This window comes from Zonotrichia leucophrys, chromosome 3 (genome assembly GCF_028769735.1).
Source record: "Zonotrichia leucophrys gambelii isolate GWCS_2022_RI chromosome 3, RI_Zleu_2.0, whole genome shotgun sequence".
Lineage (NCBI taxonomy): Eukaryota > Metazoa > Chordata > Aves > Passeriformes > Passerellidae > Zonotrichia > Zonotrichia leucophrys.
In genome coordinates, this window is record NC_088172.1 from 54649449 (window position 1) to 54672454 (window position 23006).

Genomic DNA, 23006 nt, shown 5'->3' on the forward strand with positions numbered 1-23006 from the left:
GGCAGTTGGTGTTTTTTGGGAGAATGTATCGGATTGGGAAAGTCAGGGAGTGGGGAGGAGGAAAGTTTTTTTTTGTAAGGTTTTCAATTTCTTTTTTTTTCTTTCCCTATTTTCCTGTAGTTTAGGTAATAAAGTGTTCTTTATGTTTAAGTTAGAGCCTGTTTTGCTTATTCCTGGTCACATCTCACAGCAGACACCAGGGTGAGGCATTTTCATGGGGGGCACTGGCTCTGTGCCAGGCTCAAACCATGACAAGGAAAGAAAAAGACTGTCTAGTGAGTCAGTTTTCTCACAGGCTTATTTAGAGGCAACAACAATGTTTATATGTAGATACACTTTAAATTACTTGAATAGATACTGGGCCTAAAGCAGGAACACTAATATACTTTTTCTAAAACCATGTTCTGCTGCAGGAAAACTGCTGATAACTCACATCCCAGGGAATAAGGTTGTAGAATGAAAAAAATTCTATCTACAATATCACAGCTGTGATATTATATTTGTGTCTTAGGATTGTACAGTCTTTAGCAGAAAGAAGAACAAGACTCCTACTCTAGACAAAATTAAATGATATCACAGCTTTTACAGAGATAAGTTGTTTGGTAAACAACCTATGGTATGATAGACATCATGGTGAAACAGAGTAAGAAGAGCACGATTTTCTGGGAAGTTATTCTCTATCAGATCAGTTTATACCAATGAAATAGAAACAGCTCTTTTTTTGTCAAAACAAAAAAAAAAACAACAAACCAACATTATCCAGAAAAAATGTTTTTGTTCACTTTTCTTTGTTCTGGTAGAAAAGCAAAGGTCCCTAGTTGCTTGGGGTTTCATACAGGTGTTGCTTAATTTTTTTTAGCAGTGGCATGTTGAGATCTTTCTTAGTAGTTCTAGCTGTGATTGAGCATCACACGCTTTGATATGAGTACAATAAAGCAAGCAAAGCAGCTTTTTTAGTCACCCTAATCCCTCAGGAACTACTAGATACAAAAGCTAGAATCCCTTAGTGATGTCAGCTTCTCTTCTAAACTAAGGATTCTCAGAATGCTGACAGGTGCTCTGTCAAATGTACAAAAAACACTCCAGAACATTTATGTGAATCAAGCGTCTGAGACATAAAATGAGAATAGGTTGGTAAATGTATTGAAATTTATCTTCTGGAGTAATCTCCAGAAAAAAACATCTTCAGTAAGTACCAGTTAAGAAAGGACTGATAATATGTCGTCATGAAGAAAAAAATCTTATGATTTTTATCTCTAACTCTTCCTTCCTGTCCATCTCTTCTAATTTAATATTTTATTCTATTTCCCTGTCACCTACGCACTGCTTTTGTCAATGCTTTTGCTGGCTCTGCATATACAGCACGAGGCTAGCATGGGCTCCTCTGGCTAATCAAAGGGCCAAAGGGCAGGTACAAAACCATTTAGTAATTAATTAGCTAACATACATTTTTTTCTCCAGAGACCACAGTAATCTTATTTGAGGCTAGTAGGCACTCACCATTATTCCCCTTTTGTGTGAGCCAATACGGAGTGTTTAGGAAATCTTTGATCTGCAGATCATTTCAAGCAGCAGCTCAATAAACTTAGGGGATTTGTCCTTTGCCTTTAAGGAATCAACTCCATACTCTTTCAAAGCCTCTGTTTGTGGTAAGAGTTGTGCTAAGCTCCAATAAAGGTAAGACCTTGCTATTTTTCTTTCCTGGGAATGCTCTCATTTTTTTCCCATCTTGGTATGTGGTGTATCCAGCACAATACAGAAGAATGGGGGGGGATAAGCAAAAAAGTTTTGGCAAGGCATACTCACCACAACTCAAATTGTTTTCTGCTTTCAGTGCTGAAGTTGGAATACTCCAGAATTCATTTTCCCAGTCTACAATGTTCCCTTTCACATTGCAGCTGAGGTTGGCCAGTGTTTGCGCATTCATGGTGAAATTCCAGAGGCGGAAGTTGTAAATGTCCCCATTTAGAGAGCTCACTTCATTGCTGTTAGAGCCCAGCACCAGCCTCCCATTTCCAGGGATAACTTTGTCATAGATCTCTGGACAGTCCACCACATGATAGATGTTTTTGGCATATATACCTACAGTGCCTGAGAAGCTGTCCCATACAACACACAGCTGTTGAAAGGTTCCTGTGAAAAACTCCGCATTTCGGGGCAGTGCATTCTTAAGGATGCACTGTGTGCCTGAGATGGACAGAAAATGGCCTTTTGTGGTCTTCCCAAAGCTGAAGAGCTCTCTTAACAATGCATCAGTGTAGGAGAAAACCTTCCAGTCGTCGTTGTCATCGCTGTTGCCCTTGGTTGCCTCAAAGCACAGTGTAAACTGTCTAAGCTCTGGCACTGAGACGGTCTCTGCCACAGACACAGCATCGATGTCAGGAACCTGGGGAATGATGACTTTCTGATTCCTCAGAGCCACGGCAACTAGAACCAAGAGCAGACACATAAACTATCAAAGAAAAAATTCATCATATAGGAATAAAGGCAGACTGGCAGCAGGGGTTAAAGTAACATTCATTAAATCACACATTCATCAGGTCGTTTTTATCACTGTAATACACCAGCAGCACTCACCAAGGGGAATTTGACTTGGAAGTGAACTCAGCTGAAAATATGCAGTGGTCCTTTCAATGGCACAGAGAAGGCTGTGTGACACCCAGCTAACAACCCCCTAAGTTGTGTTAAGAGTAATATTAGGACATATTACCTATTGACCTCCAACTCTGCTTCAGCTCACTTAATAAAAATTACTTAATAAAATAAAAATAAAAAAATAGAAATTACACTTCTCATTCATCTAGTAAGGATGCATTAAGCAATGGAATAAACCAGTTATTTGAAAAACACAGTATGACATGCTTTTAAGATATATTATTTAAATTACTTGTCTGCACGGCTGCATTACACCAGTGAATTTCGAGTCTTTCTTCTTTTAAATATCGCAGTAGAAGAAAGGCCCCATTACATTCCTTGGCAAACTGAAGCCATTTGTTGCTGAATTCAGCTAATGGGTATTTCTGCATAGCATTAGGCATCTTCTCATTTTGTCTCCAGCAGCTTTCTGGTCGAATACTGCAATTGTGTGCTCATGAGTATTTCTATCCAAGCTGTTCCCTATTTACTAACAGCTGGGTCAGCAGTTTTGGACTTTGCACAAGTATCTAGAAATTTCTAGTCCTACAGCAATTTATATATTTCTGTTAGGATATTTAGGCAGAATTGCTTTAATTGTTGTTAAGTATGCTCATTTGCATGGGCAAAATAACAACCACTAAATGAGAAAGTATCACATGACACATACTTTTTCTCCATAAGTACATGAATGAAAATTCTGTTCACTGTATTTCAGAGAACACTATTTTTCAAAAGAGAGTGTCAGTGTGCTCAGTTTTATTGTCACATTTATGGCAGCACAATTCTTACAGCAAATTTCTCCACAGAGAAGTTTCTGGCTACCAGACGTGCAAAGGTGTTTGGTACGGATTGCAACAGCCCTTGGTTTTATTCTGGCTCCTCAGTTCTGCCTCAGACCCATATCTCCTGCAAATGTCTGCTACCTCTTACACATTTTCACAGTGTATATGCTGGAAATGAAACTCTTTCTTGCAGAAGGTGAAAAATAACTGCCACAGTAGTTAATTCCCAGTCTCCTCTGGGATTTGTCAGTGATGTCACGACACTTACACTAATTACTACACCTATTCTCTTCTCAGATTGAAACAAAACACTTTCAAACATGAGAGTGTGAGACCTGAGGGAAGGGTGACTGTCACACCAAACCCAGGAAAAGACACAGATACATGGTATATAAGGATTCTGTGTTGTCTGAGGTACTGCAAATTCCCTTTGCCAGCTGCTTGCCTCAGTCACTCTGAGCTCCAAACTACCATATTCGGATATACACAAGAACATAATTTGACCAATATATTACATAGTAAAATAACATAAAGCATTGCACATTATCTGCCAACCCAGCAACTACATAATAGGAGGGAAGAGAGAAAAATACTGGGCTTTTATAGTTACTGGATTTACTTCATAGATTTATTTTTCTTCCCAAGGGAAAAAACATGCTGTAACAATTTTATAGATAGAAAATGCGTTCAACTCTCCATTGAAAACAGGGGCATTTTTTTAGCGGGTTAATTATACCGTAAAAGCTCCTTTACGTAACATGGAAAGTGTTCCAGAAGAAGCATAAGGATTCAAGACTCGAAAAAGAAGAAAGCTTATTCACATGGGCACTATCCAGACCAGGTGGTCAGAAAAGTTATGGACCACCTGGTCACATTTAAACAGTGCAGAAAGAGAAATAAATGGGACGGACTTTGCTCCCGTACTGAAGACGTTTACTCCGTTCTGCTGAATTCATCGTACAGATTTAACCACGGGCAGCTTCCCCATATACTGAAAAGACAAAACTGACAAGTATTTTGTCCACATGGAGAAAACCGAATCCTGCTATCAATATTAAGAGCAGATCACTTTCCTGGTTGCTGTGGCACAGTCAGTCATTACACCAAGGAATTTAAATATTAGTATCAGAGAAACTGGTTATTCTCTGAGGAAGAATATACATATATTCTTGGAATACTCATCCAGGTGTTTCAGAATGCTTTCAGAATAATGCTAAATTTTTTCTCTTAGGAAGATCCTGAGATGAGCTCAGCTGGGTAGAGGATGGTGTGAATAATGCCAGGGTTGTGGATTTGATCCCTGTATGGGCCATTCACACCACAGCTGGACTTGGTGATTCTTCTGGGTGCCTTCCAACTCAAACTGTTCTGTGATAATTGGATTACAATGGGTATGGGGGTTTTTGACACATTCCCTTATGAGGAACATGCAAACATCTACCTTACTTGCATCTCACTGTCTCACATCTCATACACCCCTTCACACCCAAGCAAGCCAGGAGTCTTCTGGCTCCATCTTATAATCCCTTGCAGGGAACACATGGTCTCCTGCCAGCTGATGGACTTTTCAGTACAGTTTGTTGCTTAAAAGGAGCCTTCTGCTGTTTCTAGCTCCCCAGCTTTCATCTTCCCTGTCTCTGAGGCTGGAAGAAATGTGTCAAACTTTAATGAGGTCTGCAAGAGTCCACATACAAAGTATGTTTGGGGGTGTTTTGATACTACCTCAGTGAATTGTACTTTTACTTTGGGCCACTGCAGTCCTGTTTAACTGTATGCTAAATTGCCTTGAGCATTTCTGTACTAACACAGGTCTGTTGGCTCTCCTTCCTCACCTTTTGGTGACTGACTTCTACTTACTGATGGAGTTATTACTTACAGTTAAGTGTTACTAGGAAATGATTTACCATGACAGCTCTTCAGCTGGTGTAAATTGAGATAATTCCCCTAAGACTGGCACAGCTAGATTAGTTCACTGCAGCGGAGGATATGGCCCGTCCATCTGCTATTGGTGTGTTGCAGGAGGTGGCAGGCAGGAAACACTGTGGGGGTGGCCAATTTGATACATACAACAGAACTCTGGAAAACTCTGTTTGAAACTTAAATAAAACTGAGCAGTCACACAAAACTTGTTCTATTCCCCAACTAATACCCTCCCACAATTCACTCTTATGTCTGTCTTTCCCCACATGTATTTTGTCTTGTGTAAATGCCACATATTAGGATGTTTGTATTACTAATGTAATTTAAAACTTCATTTCTAGATAGCAAATCGTGTGTCTTTGAATGGCCTTTTCTTTCCAATTTTGCATTACTTTCCGAACTTCAAAGCAGAACAAACTAATTTTATTATTATATATAAAATATCGTTTCTTAGAAATGGAAACAAATATAACAGCGTTCCCCTAGTTCTGGGAGAAATGAATGCTTTTGCTGCCATGTCATATTTTTAGTAGTTAAAGATGGTGTCGGCTTGAACTACAAGCTTTGAAACTCCATGTGAAGTGAGGGGGTGTGCAATTTTTCACATGACGTGAAGGGAAGGGGTGTGCAATCTTTTGGATGGCTTTGGAAACTCTTTGCAAGCACAGCAGAGCATAGCACAGGCATCTGCCATGCGGATGCATTGTCATTTCAGTGTGTGTGCACATTGATGTGCTATTTTCCACATGCATTTATAACTTGAAAGGAACGCAGTACATTATGATCCCTTTCCCCAGACTCTTTTCTGTATCCATTTCCAGATTAAGTTTTACTATGATCTTTGTCTGTAGCTATGTTCTGAAAGTAACACAATTGCACAACTGTGAGCAATCAGTAGAATAAAGTTATAATTTGCAGTAGAAGAATGCAGACAGCTCTCCCAGCATCCAGAGTCAAAATCAAGATGTCAGGTGAAAGTTACACATTTGGAGTTATGAAACCAAATGAAGCCAGTCTCAACCTAGGTGCTTAACAGCAAGCCTTAACACAGAGCTTCTGAACTAATATATATATGAAACATTAAAATATAAGCCACTGGCGAAGGTCTTTGATACTTTTACTGACACTGTAGAATAGCCTTCGTTTTCAACATAAAAGGCTATGTTCCAAGACTATTTAATTTTGATGGTGATATTCATGAGTATAAGGTACTACTCAATTTGGAGGTAATAGTCTTGCTTCCATTACATACATTATTGTATGTATATATACACAAAGGGCTCTCTGCCTATATTAGTGGACTTTTCTTCTTATTAAACACAGCTGAGGTCAACATTGCATCTTTTAATTCCAATTGTAACTCATCTCTTACAGTGATACTTAAACATTAAAGTATTAAATATTTTGCATAATCTGACTGCATACAAATTTTTTTTATGATCCACTTGATTTTACAACTTCTTACAATACAGCAAGAGTTTTGTTAATTTCAAATAGAAAGCCTTTTCAAATAGAAGCCTTTCAGAAAATTTGCTTTGACTTTCATAAGAAAACAGGTGCTCCTACAGTTATTACTACATTATTTTGTCAGCATGAAAGGACCTAGAGATAAGTAGACCCATTTTGTCAGCATGAAAGGACCTAGTAGAGAGAAGTATTTTTAGCTTCCCTGTGAAGTTACCTTTTTTCTTTTCAGGACTGCACACAGATTTTGATGACATAATCATGCCTACTTTTGTCTTATGATTCCTGGGATTTACTATCTTAATTATATGAAATGTGTAATAAATATTTTTAAATAATCATGAGGAAGATGTGCTTGTGACTGAAGAGAGAACAAGCAGAACAAACTAATTCACCATAACCTTGAAGTGGAATGAACAGTGAGCCACACATGGGGCCTGGCAGTGACTGTCCTAATGCCCTTCATTACCTCACTGCCCTTTACTGTCTAGTTAATTCTAATTAATGCTCCAACCAGAAATTATTTGTAGACTTATCTTGGGAAAAAAGCATGAGTGTCTTTTTAAAACCTTTAAAACCATTGTTACATTTTAGGGAAGGGAAAGAAAGGTCAAGGAACTGGGATGACAGGTAGCCATTTTGCAAGGCCAGTTAATCCCAGGGAGTTGGTTCCAGAGGCTGGATGAACTCTGAGAAGTTCTGCTTTCTGCACAAACTTCTCCCCACTGCTGGGAGTTACACTGGGCCACAGGACCAGGCTGATCTTTCTGGCTCAACTAAGTCACCTCTCATGCTCTCCTTTAGGTTTCTCTGTCCCTCTGCAGGTGTGCTGACCTGAAAGACCTATCCTGCTTCCAAATCCTCCAGCATCACTTGGCAGGGAGAGAACTGTCAGGCCTAAAATGTGAAAGGTTTTTCTAACACACTTCTTGTCGTGTCCTGGAATAAAATAATTTTGATCCACAGAAAAATAAATTAGCTAATAAAAGATACAAGATAACCCTGTAAAGTGCAGCCTCACCCGTTCTCTTCTTATGGAGGACTTGATTTCTTTGGGAAGTCATTCTAATCCTTACAGCACATTTCCTTATAACATCTATAATGGGATGAAATGCTTTGGACTTACTTACTTCGTACATAGCTGGCATTAAAACCTTTCTTTTGGATACTGAAGTCGCTTTTAAATGACACAATCATTTCATTTCCGGTAGAATTATAGGATAATCCTTTGGCAGTGATGCCACAAAGGTTCATTGGGCTTTCTCCATTGTCTAATGTCAGTGAATCATAAATGCAGCCCGGAGCTTCTTCAATGTCGAAATCAATAAATGTTAGCTGGATGATAAATCCATGAGGCGCTCGGATGATCCACCTGCACGCTTGGCTGTTGGGATAGTCACTGGGGAAGCATGGCGAAGTGAAAACCCCAGAGGGGTCAGTCAGCACAGTCCTACAGTCATAGCATCCATGAGCTGACAACGAAAACAGAGAAAAGCTGGAGGTCAGGCAGAGATGTAACTTAAGAGTAAAGTAACCATCAACACAAGAACTAAATGTATGTCTGTACATAAAAATAGAGGTGGGAGGAAGAAGGGCAGAAAAAGGCCTTGTTTCTAGTGGGGAAAATGTTGGAGGAATAGCATAGGAAAAGCATATTTTATGTAAGAAATCCTACAGCAAAGAAATATAAATTATATTGCTAAACAATAATTTGTACACATGACACATATATATATTTACCATGCATATTGGCCTGATAAAGGCCAAGTAAAATCAATGTTTTTCAATTCAGAAAGGCAAATAGTAAAACTGCAACCTCTAAAAAGATGATTGGTATCATTCACATTTTTGGCTGCTGGTCTGAGTGTAGGTTATCCCAACAGTTCTATGACATGCTGTTGTTTCCAGAGAAGTGTCCCTGGAAAGGAGCAGCACAAGAGTTGGGCTGAAGAGCAGCAGAAGCAGCAGTCCCTGAAGGTTAGTCATCTGCATTTCCAGCTGATGCATTCCACATCACCCAGAAGGGTAGCAGTGAGCTACTGGCTTTTGAATCAACAGTAAATTACTGTGTCCTTCCCATGCTGACTCAGCTCCATTGACATACTTGTGGCAGTCAGGCTTCAAGAAATTCTTACCCTATTTGTCATACTCTTTTGCTCACCTGCTGTGTTTACTCATGAGAATTTCAAGCCCAGTTAGTGCCCAGGGTTGGATTTCTTGTTTGGTTAACATTTGCTCATTTATCATATATTTACTTAGTGTATTATATGATATAATTACCGTGAACTGCCTGCTGCTGAAATCTGTAACAGTTTGCCAAAGCAGCACTGAGCAAAATAGGTGGGAGCTGAATATCACCAAGAGATAACCAAGGAAACTAACTGGGCTATTTATGTTGAATTACTTTGCAAACATTTCATCAAGCCACAACCCCGTGTCAAATCCTACAAGGATGAAAAAACATGAATTATTAGTTGCTCAAACTAAAAACAACCTAAAAAGTTGTTGGGTGTAAATTACATACAGAATAGTTATAAAATAGGAATAAATGCAACTAATTTGTCCAAAGAGCCTTTGATGTTTCTTTCCAGGGAGGGTCCTTATATTTTTCAGTCACATTTAAACGGTGTTTGGCCTGAACAAATGGATCCTGACTCTGTGAAGTTGCATGCCAAAAATGCAGTTTACATCTGCAGTTAGAATTTAGAGGTATATTTTAAATAGTTTTTATAATTTTTATTTGCAAATTCATATGGCCCCAATGAGGTAAAGAGATTGTCTGGGCTCTCAGAGCCAAATGCAGGCTCGTTACACTAGGAAAGCTCAGTGGGACACTAATTTGTTCAAGTGAGAAAAAAATGTTTTCTGAAAGATTTACAGGTAGCAGTGGGAAGCAGAGGTGGTCCTGGAATTCAAAAACTTGATCTGCGAAGTACAGACAAGAGCCTATCCATTTTTAATTTCCCTGCAAATCTTTACAGTCAGAGGACTAGGCTCACCTGCCCTGCAATCCTGGTATTCCAATTATTAACCAGAGAGGGAATATTTACTTATTAGTGATTATAAATCCTGCAGTTGTACAAACAGATGACATCTTCATCCCGTGGATTTTGCAGAGGTAGGTATCAGCTTTCAGAGAAGCACCTTAGACTGAGAAGAGGAGGGGCAGGAAAAGCATGCTGTGTGCCACAAGCCACTGCAGGCAGTCTCCCAGCCCAGGCCAGGGAGCCCCTACAGGGCAGAATCCCTGTAAGAGGGCTCTGGCTGGAGCAGTCTCCAGCTGGAAGGCTCCGTGATCCAGGATTCTGATTGCCAGGATGAGGGCTTACAGGGGCTGGGGATTTGGCAGCACACCTCACTCACTCTCCTTCTCATTCCTGCCAGAGAAAAAAATGACACAGAGCTCTCTGGGCAGATGAGAAATTTCCTTGCGCACTCAGATGGACCTGAAGCGAGGGACTAAGGTGTTAAGTGATGTAAATACATACAGGAACATAGGTGTTAATGTACACTGGTTAATGTACACTTGTGTTAATGCACACTGGTTCATCCCAGGACACCTAAAGTAACCTTAAGGGCATTATAAGACATTGCCAAACCAGAGAAAATATGCTACTTGTCAGTAAAAGTGTATGTCCCTAATTGGTAGAATATTACACTCAGCCTGAGACTGGAAAAGTCAAATTTGTCCATCAGAGAACTCTGATGTTCTTTGTGTTTATTAATTCTATTGATCATCAGCAACCAAAACCAGGACTCAGCTTTTCTATTTATCTCTCTCTCCTGAGTATTTATCATTGTTTCTGGGCTGTGTAAAAAGAAAAAATACTCTTATCCCTGATGTCACTGTAAATATTAAAACATAAATGTTATTTATTATTTTTAATAACTTAATTTTTGCAGAAATGTATTCTCACTTTATTACATCCATATTGTTTGGTTGATTTTACAGAAAAAAACCAGGTATTTTCCTACCCTAAATTTAGGTAGGAAAACAAGTGCTCGAAACTTTGCATGCACAGAAGAAACAGATTTGGTAAGTAAAATGGTTGGGTTTTTGTTTTAAGTGGGTTGGCTCCATTTTGGTATAGTAGCTATTCTGTCCATGACTGCAATTTGAAGGAGAAATATCCTGTTTTCATGCAAATGTCCACAGTAGTAAGTAAAAAGAAAAGAAAACAAACAACAAAACTATATATAAACAGAATGGCTTAAAATGGAACGTTCTGCACAGCTTCTCATGAGACAGTTATTTTTCTATAAACATCACCTATTTTACTCATTAAAGAGAAAAATTGCTGTGGCAACGTTAGGCTGTCAGCCAAAGCTGACAGATATTTTGCAATCCCATTGGCCCAGAGCTGTGGAGAATGAATACTTGTTGCAATACACACCACAAACATTTCTAGAAGCAATCCAAGATATTTTATTGATTTTAATGGGAACAAATTCAGCTATGATACTCCTGGTTAGGAACCCCACATATCCATAATCTGCCTGTCAAGTAATTTTCACCACCATAGACCAAAGGAAACTCCCTCTCTAAATATAGTTTATACAATAAAAGCCTTTCTCTTTCTCCCCCTCCATTCTTTCCGAAATCAAAATGAACACCCCTTTCAAATAGTGAAATCAAGCACTTAATTTCAACATTTCCTAAAATGAAAGCTTCACTGGGCAATTCATTTGTTTCCATCATAAGAATACACTGGAGTATGGCATCAATTTTTTTTCTGCATCATACTCATATCTCCCATAGTAAAGAATATTGAACTATTTAGTGTGATACTTCAACACTAAACTGAAAAGGGAAATTAAAAAATTCCTCTGGAGCTAGTTAGAGCTTACACCAAAGTTATCTAAGTGTTTCAAAAATGCTAACTGACTTCAGAAGTGGAATAGACTGTAGGGGAAATGGCTTTTTCCTATCATGGCATGGAGATAATGGGCAAAAATGGAAAAACTTTCCACAGATTTTTGGTTCCTCACAAATGAAATAAAACTACTGATTTTCCTTAACTACTTTGTATTTGTACAGGGTTTTATATGTGCAAAGCACACGAACAATGACTTTAAACTGTAGCTGGGAGAGCACCTTGACAATCTGGCCCACTGTAGAAAATCCAAAAATGAGTATTTAGTGTCCAACAGAAAATTTGGGTGAAAGCAATTCGACCACTTTTAATAAGAACTTATCAGTAAAAGCAGGAATAGAATCCCATTTTCACAATTGCCAATTCTCCTAACCATGAAACCATTCCCTCTCTTCTAGTATTTTCCTGACTATTTTACATATATATCTTTTAACTTGTGTGAGAAATACCCTATCCTAGTCTTTCCTACACCATGCTCAATCATCTGACAACTGCCCTAAAACTCAGGGGCTAAGGAAATCATATCAGACTCATTAATGACTGCACCACACAAACAGTCACGTGTATGTGCAAACCTCATATCCTATGAAACAAAATTAATTGCCCAGCTTGTTCTGTCCACTGATTTTGCCTCTTTAGAGTCCCAGCACTGAATTCCACCATATGAACTCATCAAGACAACTGCAAGTACTGATATACACAATTTCAAAAGCGACTTTCATGAGTCATTTTTGGGAAGCTAAAGCCACAGTCAGACACAGAGCTACAATGCCTAACTGTGGATTTGGGAAGGAAACAGTCTTGATGTAGTCTTATCCCATACGTACGTACTTCTCTTTTAAAATTTTTTTCTTGAATGACTAACACATTCCAGCATTTGCCTCCAAAATCTGTGCTAATATTCATTCATATTTTTCTCTAATTTCTCCCACTTCTCTCCATTGTCATAGTTTACCCCTAAAACCTGTATTTTGTCCTATTATACTTAGCATTTCTTTCTCAGGCATGAGTTTTGACCTCTACCTCTCCATCTGCTTTCATTTCTCCACTTATCCAGCCTTGGTGAAGCGCTGGACAACAAATTTTGTTCAGCCAAGAATTTTTACAAGAGTGCAAAAGCAATCCAGTTTAGAACACTGTCTATTTCAGCCTTAAAGACCCAAATTTTGTGAAGGTTAGGATCAAATGAAAACAAGGTCACTGTGGGGAAAAAAGCCTGTACTTGCAGTTTGTGCATTATCCAGGTTTTTTTTACACTGAGTTACACTTTGCACTGGAACTTTCTTTTCACAGCTGAAGCACACAGAGTTTCCCACCTGAGAGGAGTGCAAATGACTCCACATGCTTAGGCGGTAGCACAGGATACCACTGACAACTGGGGTGGGTTGTATTAACACTATGAGTATTTTTTTAAAATACGATAAAGGGTTCCCTCATAAAACAAAATGCTTCTGGATTTCATTCTGGCATAAAATTAAGTCTACTTCTCTCTGTGGATGATACAATTTTTATAGGAAAACATCCTGAAATAAATCTATGTAGCTCTGGAATTGAATTTTCAGAAAAAAACCCCAAATATTTTGTGTTAAGTCTAGTCATATTCAAGTGAGCAACAAAATCTCTCCTGCCTGACAGAATTAGGCCAATTCTAAGCCACAGAAAATCTTAGCTAGAGTGCCTAGCACTTTAGACATAAAAAAGCAGTACAGAATTAATTATAATTTGCTTTCATGTTGACATCTTGGAACTTTTAAGCACTTTACATATATTTTAAAAGACAGTACTAACAAAGATAGCAATTTGAACTGAGAAAGAACAGGCAGGTGACACAGCAGAGATACTTCCAAGTGTGTGGTGATGCCCAAAATAAAAGAGAAAATTTACAATCATTTTGTGTCACAGCATAAAAAAACACCTAGTTCGATGAACACTGGGTGGGAAAAAGTTTTCCTTTGTAAGAAGCAATTAATTGTTCAGGGTTTTTTCTATTTCAAGGATATCACAACACAAATATGGCCAAACATTAGGTTAGATGTATTTATGACTGCAAATAGATGGGTGAATGAGGTCAGCAATGGGCACACCTGCAGACAAGCAGAAGGGCCAAACCACCAAGATGTGGGTGGGCTGGAATGGCTACAGAACAAACAAACCCGTGTTATTCCAGCAAGACACAAACACCAAACCAAAAACAGCTATCCTATGGCATAGGCTTGGACAGTAGCTTATCTTCACCTCAAAAATAATTTTGAATGTAAAGGCAATCTGTAGATCTAGAAAAATGTCCATATGCAAAGTGAGAGCATATTACCTGCAAAGAAATGTCCCATTATTCACTCTGAACATAAAGTAATATTCTGCTCTGCTTACTCACATTTAAGCTAGTAATGAGATAAAACCTTTTCAATTTGTTTATGCAAAACAGGAAGCCTAGCACTCTTCTGGAGCCTCTGCAGACCAAACCATGTACTCTGCTCTCTGTGCAACCCACACTTTGATTGAGCTCAGTCTGGGAAAGTTCAAATGAGGAGATGTGGCAGGTTTATTTTTGCTTCTTTATTTACTTTCCGAATTGTAGAAGCTGTATGATCTCTCAAAAAGATCTTTATTCTGCTACACTATGCTGATAAAAATTACTATGCACCACACCTAACTTAATGTTTGCAGCTACTGTAATTGTCAAATTAAACAGAAAATCCTAATTGTATTTAAACATTCAGATTTAAAAATAAAATAAAGGATTATCTCTGCAATAAACAGAAAGGAAGTAGGACTCACTCTGATGTGTACAAAATTTTGTCCCTTCACAAACAATGTTACCAGGTTGAGGTCTACTGCTTAGAAATATGACTATGATTGTGTATAAATGCAGATACCCCCGGATTTGTAATAATCATATGGAACAATATCTACTATAGCATTTCTACAACATTTCTAAAGTTTCTAAAACATTCCTACAACAGCTCTAAATTTCCAAAAGTTTTGGGCAAATCCTATAATCTCACAGATATGCTTTGAATTTAAGCACGGACTTAAAATTCAGCAACTGTTTAAAGTCTTTTTCTGCACAATGGTGTCTTTGAGTTCCGTATCTGAAGCTTTGCAGTCCGGTCTTCAGCCTTGCAGCCCCCTCAAGGCTGAATGGGGGAGCATGAGTCCCTGACTGCTCTGTCTGAAAACCACACGGGAGGCACCGCACAGACCCGAGCAGCAAGGAAGGCTGTGCCATCCTCCCTAGGTCTGATCATTTTCTTTTCCTTTCAATGAAAGGAATAACCACTGGACCAACATTGGTAAATATCCATTCAGGGAGAGAGATCCACTCTCAAACACAGAGGATGCTTAGGGAAATGTGGTTTCCATGTAACTAAGTAATGTGGATTGAATTTGGTGGGAGAAGGAGGTTGATTTTTTTACACCAAACTGCAATAAAATAGTTCCTTCCAGACTTTGAATTTCCTTACCATTACTTTATGCCTAAAGATCGAAAAGGCAAGGTTTAATTCTAAGTCAGCGATGAACTTCCTAATAATGTCCTTTTATTCCCTGGCTTCCCCACTTAAAGTTATAAGCATTATTCCTCTGTGTAGGGCTCAAACCCATCCCACCACCCTTTGTTAGTAGGACGTTATGCTAACTTTCAGCTCTGCAAAGGCATCGGTAGCAGGCTTTGATGCTGGACAGATTGCGTGTGGAGAAATATATTTCAATTCATCCTTGAGTTTTTTTTAATTTCTCCAAACACTGAACGGTCAAACTGCAGGTCATAAAAATCCCAGGCAGTGTAGTGTGGGTCATCAAAAAATGGAACTCAGTAAAATTTAAATAATTATTAAAACTTAAAATTTAAATTTTAAGATTTTTTTAAATTAAAAAATTAAAATTATTTAAAAAATTATTTAAATAATTTAAAAATAATATTTAAAAATAATTTTTAAATAATTTTAAAATATATTTCTTTATTATTAGTAAGAGCTGTAGAATACAAAGAATTCCCAACAGGATAAATATTACAAGTTTTTCTGTGAAATCATCTGCATAGACTCATCAGTAATATAACCAGCATATTTTATAAAATATAATTTTATAAGCCTTAAATAAGTGAAACTTTATATTGTTCTTCTGCAACACATAATCAGATATATTTTGCAGAGCACAAGTACAATAAAGTTGTAGTTAGCAAGAATCTTTTGAATCTGTGTTAGTCTTCATTTGCAAATGTGACTCTTTTGGTTGATTTGTAAGGAATCACTATTTTAAGCACTATTAAAAACTCAGTCCAGACTCTCATCCTGCATCATTCCCATTGCCTCATCTTCACAGTACTCCTTGTACCCAGCAAGAATTTAAAGCCTCCATATTCCTGACTGGAAATAGCACATAACCCTGGCAGAGTCTTTTATAATTCAATGAAAGACAAGATTGTGCTCTCACAAAATAATTCAACAATTTGGTTTTGGCCACTGAAGCCAGGAGACAAAGAGCGTACTATGCCCTGGCCAGTCCTATCAGCTTGCCTTGCATCATCATTTGCTGATGCATTATGTCCTGCAACATATGCATTGAATGGATGAACTGGTTGGCACACCTAGGAATAATAAAATGTAAGCAAAAAAAAAATCTTCTAACAGGCTAGTATAGAGTCTTATATGAAAGTGTAATTGTTGTCTATGAATTCACTTATTATTTCTGCTTCCTGTTGCTCTAGCCCATATTGTTTATCAGGTTATTAGCAAATTATATTTGTCATCACATGGAATTAGAACTGATTATTTTATCTCTTTTGTAAGACAAGAACAAAGCACTTAATTAATGAAATGGTATGTGGCAAATTGAAAACTGATAAAAGACAGTGTTTTCTCTTACGTAACAATGCCAGCCTGTGAAACTTGGACCTGAAAACTATGAAAGCAGGGAACCTAAAACTCAGAAAGTGAACAGACATTTTCCCAAGTATCTCATAGGATCTCTGAATCCCTCCAGACGTAAAATAATTGATGAGACATAACTGTAAGAAATTGTAAACCTCATGGCTTATGTTTGAAGTTAATCTTAACTAACTACCCAGGAACAGCATTAATAGCTCCACCTTGGTTGTGGACACAGTTCCAGTCTCCTGCCCATATGGCTGCAGCTCAAGGCCAGCCCAGGTCTTCTCCAAACCCTTCCAGGGTACGGCTGAGCAGCCAGCACAGGTCAGAGGCCATTGCCAGCATGCAACCTGGATGCAGCTACCCCCAGTTTTTGGAACTGTGTGCACTTGATACACAACATGAGCTTGGCTCTGAGGCAGAGAGCAGCCCTGGGCGTGTCCCTTTCACTGGAGTAAAAGTGGCCATGGCACTGAGGGATAGCAGACAAAGCCATGTGAGGCTGAGCACAAGGCTCTATCTTGTGTATCTTTCATAGGAGCCAATTGAGCAGTTCTCATTAGTTTTGATGTTCCAACACTACACAGAAATCTGGGAGAAACAGGTGGTATTACATCCTGTTTCTAACATGACAATCAAAATTATCTTTCAGGATACACTTGAGGTCAGTAGCAGTAATAATGTAACCAAAAAATCAGGAAGAGCAAAGCTTAATTTTCAAATCAGGTTAAGATTAGAAAAGCAGACAAGAGAATAGTAAATTACTGACTTAGGAAGCATTTATCATGAACACAGGCAGTACTAGCTACTACTAAATCCAGGAATGGGTTTTTCACTAAAACCAGAAATCAGCAGAAGCTGATTTGCACTTCCTCTTGACACAACTGTGTAACATCGTCCTACATGGAGAGAGATTATGTTATTTAGTATTTTTATAAATAAATATGTAAGCAACAGCTTGACTTCTAATCTTTTCATTAACCACACAGATGGACTGGAACTTTACACAGGTTTAAGGTGTATCATTCATTTATATGCAGGCTGTTGACACTTTAGATAGGACATTTCAGGGAACTGACATCTTGACTTCTCAAGATTAGCATCCTATCCAGTCCTCAAAGGAGTCATCCAAGTACTGACATTATCAGTATTTGTTATGTGCTGGATCTCTAAAACTTTATGAAAGTCTTGAAGAGGTAAGAGCTGAAGCTCTGGAGTGGGATGCCAGCACAATACAGAGATTATTAGAGATTCAGTGTGTTTCAAGATATTCTGTATTGCCCCCAGGCCCCATTTTATGCTGGAATTCAGTAGGTATTTATTTCTGTAGGGTTATCATTGCCAGTAAAAAGCTCTGACCCCTCTTGATCACTCTAGCACAGATATCCTACTCCCTGACAGCAGCTGACTTTATCACAGCAGTGACTCCAGCAGGTTTTGATTGATCTGGGAAATTGAGGGAACCAGTTACAATAGAAGAAAATACGTTCAGAGCCAGGGTGGGGGCCCTGCACTGCCTGTTTCCCCTTAGTTGTTTGGGTTTGTGCCAATGAAAATGGAAGTGGAAACAAACACACTGACTGGGTAAATCAGCCCTGACCCATATGAGTGGAGTTCACAGTGTAGACAAAGTTATGGATTTCCCCCAGAGGGAGGGGGTAATGTGAAAATCCTGTGTTACACCCATTGTAACTTAAGAATATTTTCATTGGCATTCCTGTGATAATCTTATAAAAATAACAGAATTGACTTGCTAGTTTTGGCTTGAGCTGGACATTTTTTTCCACAGAGTAACAGAAGTTTGGGACAAAGAAAGGTATTGACAGTTCAGTTTAGATATGCTGGTTTAAAAGGCATTAACTAGTAAGTATACAGGTGAGTGCATTAAGCACATAAGCTAGAATATATGTAAGTAAAAAGAAAATTAAGTCAGGGAAGGAATAGGCTAGGAACAAGTGAGAGGTATTTTGTGAGGTTGCTGCATGTAACCTAATGTTTGTCATTCTGGGATCCACATATCACACTCCATCACAAAACGTGCTAAGATTTACAGGAGGAATGGTGATCAAGAATGTTGTACTTTTGTCTGCTCCAGCCAGATGATCTGGCTGCTGGCTCCTAGCTGCTCTGCTGCTGCAGTGCTACGATGAGGATCACATCCTCAGCTGGAGTAAAGCACTGGGTGCAGTTAGATCTAATACCAGGCTGCGCAAATTGAAGAGCTGTATGGCTAAATATATTCGCAGGCATCACTTGTGCAAACACATCACACTTCTTTGGGAAGTAGTTAAAAAATTAGTGGGAAAATAGTTGACAATCTTAATGAGAAAGAGTGGTTTGTAGGAGCTTGACTTCCCACCAAACTGCACAGACATGGGTTAAAATAATGTTACAACTAGGCACAGGTGATCTTGGTAAACTCTGGTCATACAGATGCACACATTTCTTGTACACATTCACTGGAAACAGACTAAAGAAGTTGTTAGGATTAAATTTTTGGGTAACAGAATATTCTGTGCAGTGAAAGTAGAAAATACTGCATTTTCACCGGGTGCTTTACCCAGCAAATCCAACACACCCAATATCCAAAGCAGTTTCCATTTGATCCATGATACATTCAAAATCTTTTATTGTTTATAAGAGGATAGGTCAATTGCAGAATTTTCTTTCTAAGGCTTCAGTGATGGAATGTCTTTTCTGGCTGCTACTATCAGTATTTTGAATAGTCATCTTTTTTAAGTCCTATGAAGACCTCTAGAAAATATATGGTAGTAGGGTTATTGTATGGTTTGTCAATTATATTCTTCAAGCTTTGTCTGCTTACAGGTCAAATTTTGTGTCCAGATTTTTAAAATTATTTTTTTAGCTATTCCAGAAAATCTGGTATTGGTTACATGGATCTCTTTCAGTAGATGTTGAAACTACATTTTGCTGTTGTTTAAAAAATTATAGAAACTATGAAAAATTACTTTACACTGGAATTCACTATTATAATAAAATACCAAGGCATTCTAGACATACTGGGAAACACCAACTCAAAACTGATTTTATACAGAGTCTTTGAAAGACTTTAGGCATTTTATTACTTGTCCTCTCTGTGAATTTTCAAAGTAACTATTTTGGTATTATTTGGGCTACTTATATTTCAGTACTTTAGTGTTTTCTGGGTCCTTTTATAAAGTTATTAAAAATAGATACTATTGGTGATATATTTGTCTCATCTGATCTGCAAGATGTAGCAATCTAAGTCAAAAACTTGGGGATTTTTTAACATTACAAATTTATAAAGAGTTTTTCCTATTACACACAGAAATATTCTGTTCTACTCCATCATAGAAAATCAGCCATTCTTTCACACTCCACAGACAATAACATTCCAAGTTAACACAATGAGTTCTGCCCAGACCAAACTGAAAAGATATCCCGAATAAGGACATCAGGTATTTTCTTGTACACTTTCAATGGAAGTGTGAGGAGACTGGAAAAGGTTAGAGCCTCTTTGTTAAGCCAAGATTTCAACTTTTCTACCTCATTTAGGGAGTTTTCTGGAAGTTAGTCCAGCTACACAAGTAAAAGTGAGATCAGAATTTACCTCTCAGTATTTTTCATTGATGAGAACACAATAATGCCACGTACAATATGGCAGACTAATATCTATTGTGGTAGGGAAGTGTGTGCATTTTGGACATTTAATGCTACTCTGATATCTCTAATGCTGTTTTTTGCTCTATATTCTCAAGCAAGCCATTCATCATAATTTTGAATAATTTCAGTTATACAGTATCTAAAACTGCTTTCTTGTCATAGTGTTTTTATCAGATGTAAAGATGGAAGGGATTGGCATACCTAAGTCAAAACAGTAATTCCTTCAATGATGTATTATTAGTTTCCACCCCTGGTATGTTGGTGTATTTCTCCTCACATAACAGTTGAAAAGAAAACTTTATGAATACAGACTGCAAAGTCTTGTGCTGACCAGCCAAGTGTCTCCTTACTGCTTCCATTAAGCTTACAGCGACTGATCTTTGTGTGACTATACCTGAACCTTTTATTTTTCACCAGTCTGGGCTATGTGATTTATTTTTCTAACCTCCATCCAGTACTGCAACTGCTCTAGACACTGAACTCCCACTGCAATCAATCAAAAATTCTCCCCACACATTCCAGCGCTTTTTCCAACACTAAAGCCTTTTTCTACAAGTTCCCTAAAGAAAAATATTCCACGGATGAATGGTCTTCAAAATTTGGAATTTGATTCTGATCAAACTGCATACATTTAACTCCTTGAGTATGGATACTATGTGCCTCATTTCCTTTTTGCATCTTGCTTCTTTACTGAAAGAAACTCCCAAATTTACAGGGATCAGATCAGAAAGAAATTATTAACGGTGTCCTTTTTTTTTCAACTATTACTGCTTACCACATAAAACCTGAAAATATTCTCTCCTTAATCAAGAAAAACTACAATAAGCTTGACTAAGTTTGGCTTTAAAATCTCTCTGCTAGTTCCTAAAATGCTTTGCCTTGTTTTTAGTATTTGTCTTAAAGAAGAGGTTTACAGCTATTGGTGTGATGTTTTTTAAACATGTCTACAAAATGTTAAACTGGTCTCTGTGTTAAAAACATGTACAGCACTTAGTTACACAATACTCTACAGCTTCAATCTCAAATACCATGAGAAATCAATTCTTAACTGAAAGAGGAATTCTGAAAATAGATTTCTTGTTTGTTTGGGGAAACTTCTTGTTTCACCAAATCAAAATCAGCAAGTTATTCGGCTTAATATAAGACCAGGAGTGTTTTCTTAGTCTTAAGAAAACTTGCTTCATGGGAAGGAATTTATTTTCTGTAATTGTTCTGCAGTCATCAGCATTATTTGAAAACAACATCCAAAGCACTTGCCATTTAATGGAAACTGCAGTTTTACAATTTACTTGCTCTGCAATTTCTGAAACCAAACCAAGCCAATCAAGCAAAGGAAACTTCTTTCATGAATCTGTTATTTACATATAAAGCAGACAGGAAAAAGGTATTTTGTTAGCTCTGGAGACACTGTTTAAGGAGGTTTTAAAAGATTAGGAAGTATAATGACAGGTGCACACTGTTCCTTAAAATGAGACGGGAAGTGAGTATGAGAAAATTTTATGGCATCATCCTTCTATAACACTAAGTGAACAAACTGTTCTCTCTTAAAAATGACTATACACTCACATTCACAACCAAGTATTGTCCCTTCACTTGACCTTTAACACATTGTACTGCATTAATTGCCTTAACTATTCAATAAAGTAAGCCAAGTACTGGGTAGCTTCCATATTCCTTCTGTGTGAGGTTATTTTTTAAAATATTCTCCCAAAATATTTAAACTCTGCTGGTTTTTTGTGTTCAACAAAGCTCTGAAGTTCAAGCAAGCCAACATGTGTCATCATCTCAAAACTTAACATCCTCACTGTGCAACTTTTCATCTATCTCTCTAGCAAAACCCACCTCCACACACACCAGCAGCTGTGGCACTGCTTAACACCATTTCCAAAACCACTTAATATTACATTTCAACTGTTTTCAAGGAAAGCCTATTTCAAAGCCACAATGAAAAAGATACCTTCTTATTTAGAGTTGGAGTCCATTTATCAATTTTCTGTCTCTGCACCCTAAATATGAACTAATAACAATATGAAAATAATTTGATTATCTAGACAGATTATCTGGACACCTCTGAGAATTGAAGCTGACTTTGACTGCAAGTTTTCTATTGCTGAAATTCTCAAACCCACAGAGATTTACTCCTTCAGGATAATAAGCCCTGGGTCTTCCAGTGATGAAGCCTGGCAGAGATCAAAACTAAACTGGACCTAATAAAAGGAGTAAATATGGAAGAGACACCAATCAAATTCAAATATTGAAAATGTGACTCTGAAGTCCCAAGAGACCTTAGAATTCCCACTGCTTTCACATTATTTACCTTTTACTATAGTTTTTAAGCACAATTACTCTGATTCTGCAGATACTGAAAACTTTAACATCCACAATACTGTAGTTTTTGACCTATCATTTGAACAAACAATGTTGCAAGCCCAAAGATGGAAACAAAACAGCATGGAGAATATAAGCCTACTTCTCTTAAAGAGGGTGGGGGTTTTGTCCCCTGAATGTGCATTTACTTGGCAACAACAGTCAATAACAAAAGTAAGGAGCAAATAGTTAAAAGTGAGTATATTTTTACCCATGACCAGAGGTTGATTATTATGAAGAGTTAACTGAAAGGTTTGGAGGGACAATCAGAGAGAAATATTTCAGTGTTACAGAACAAAGTGATTAACAGAAAAGCAATTTGCCATGTGTGACAATAAAAATGCAGCAAAATATAAAGCATATGTCCATTGCTATGGTACATGTCATTTTGCTACCAGTATGACTCTTCAAAATGCACCAAGTAGAGCTGCAAGGTGTTTAACTCA

At 37.8% G+C, this 23006-nt stretch overlaps 1 protein-coding gene across 5 annotated transcripts in view; it reads right to left on the bottom strand.

Annotated features, from left to right (window-relative positions):
• ADGRG6 (adhesion G protein-coupled receptor G6) overlaps positions 1 to 23006 on the bottom strand; it is a 113977-nt gene that overhangs the window by 61951 nt on the left and 29020 nt on the right. For all 5 annotated transcript variants that reach the window (XM_064708286.1, XM_064708285.1, XM_064708290.1 and 2 more), the window contains 2 exons: positions 7934 to 8275; positions 1807 to 2427 (listed from right to left, as the gene is read on the bottom strand). In XM_064708286.1, coding sequence (XP_064564356.1) covers positions 1807 to 2427; positions 7934 to 8275 — 963 coding nt within the window. The remainder of the gene's footprint in view (positions 1 to 1806; positions 2428 to 7933; positions 8276 to 23006) is intronic.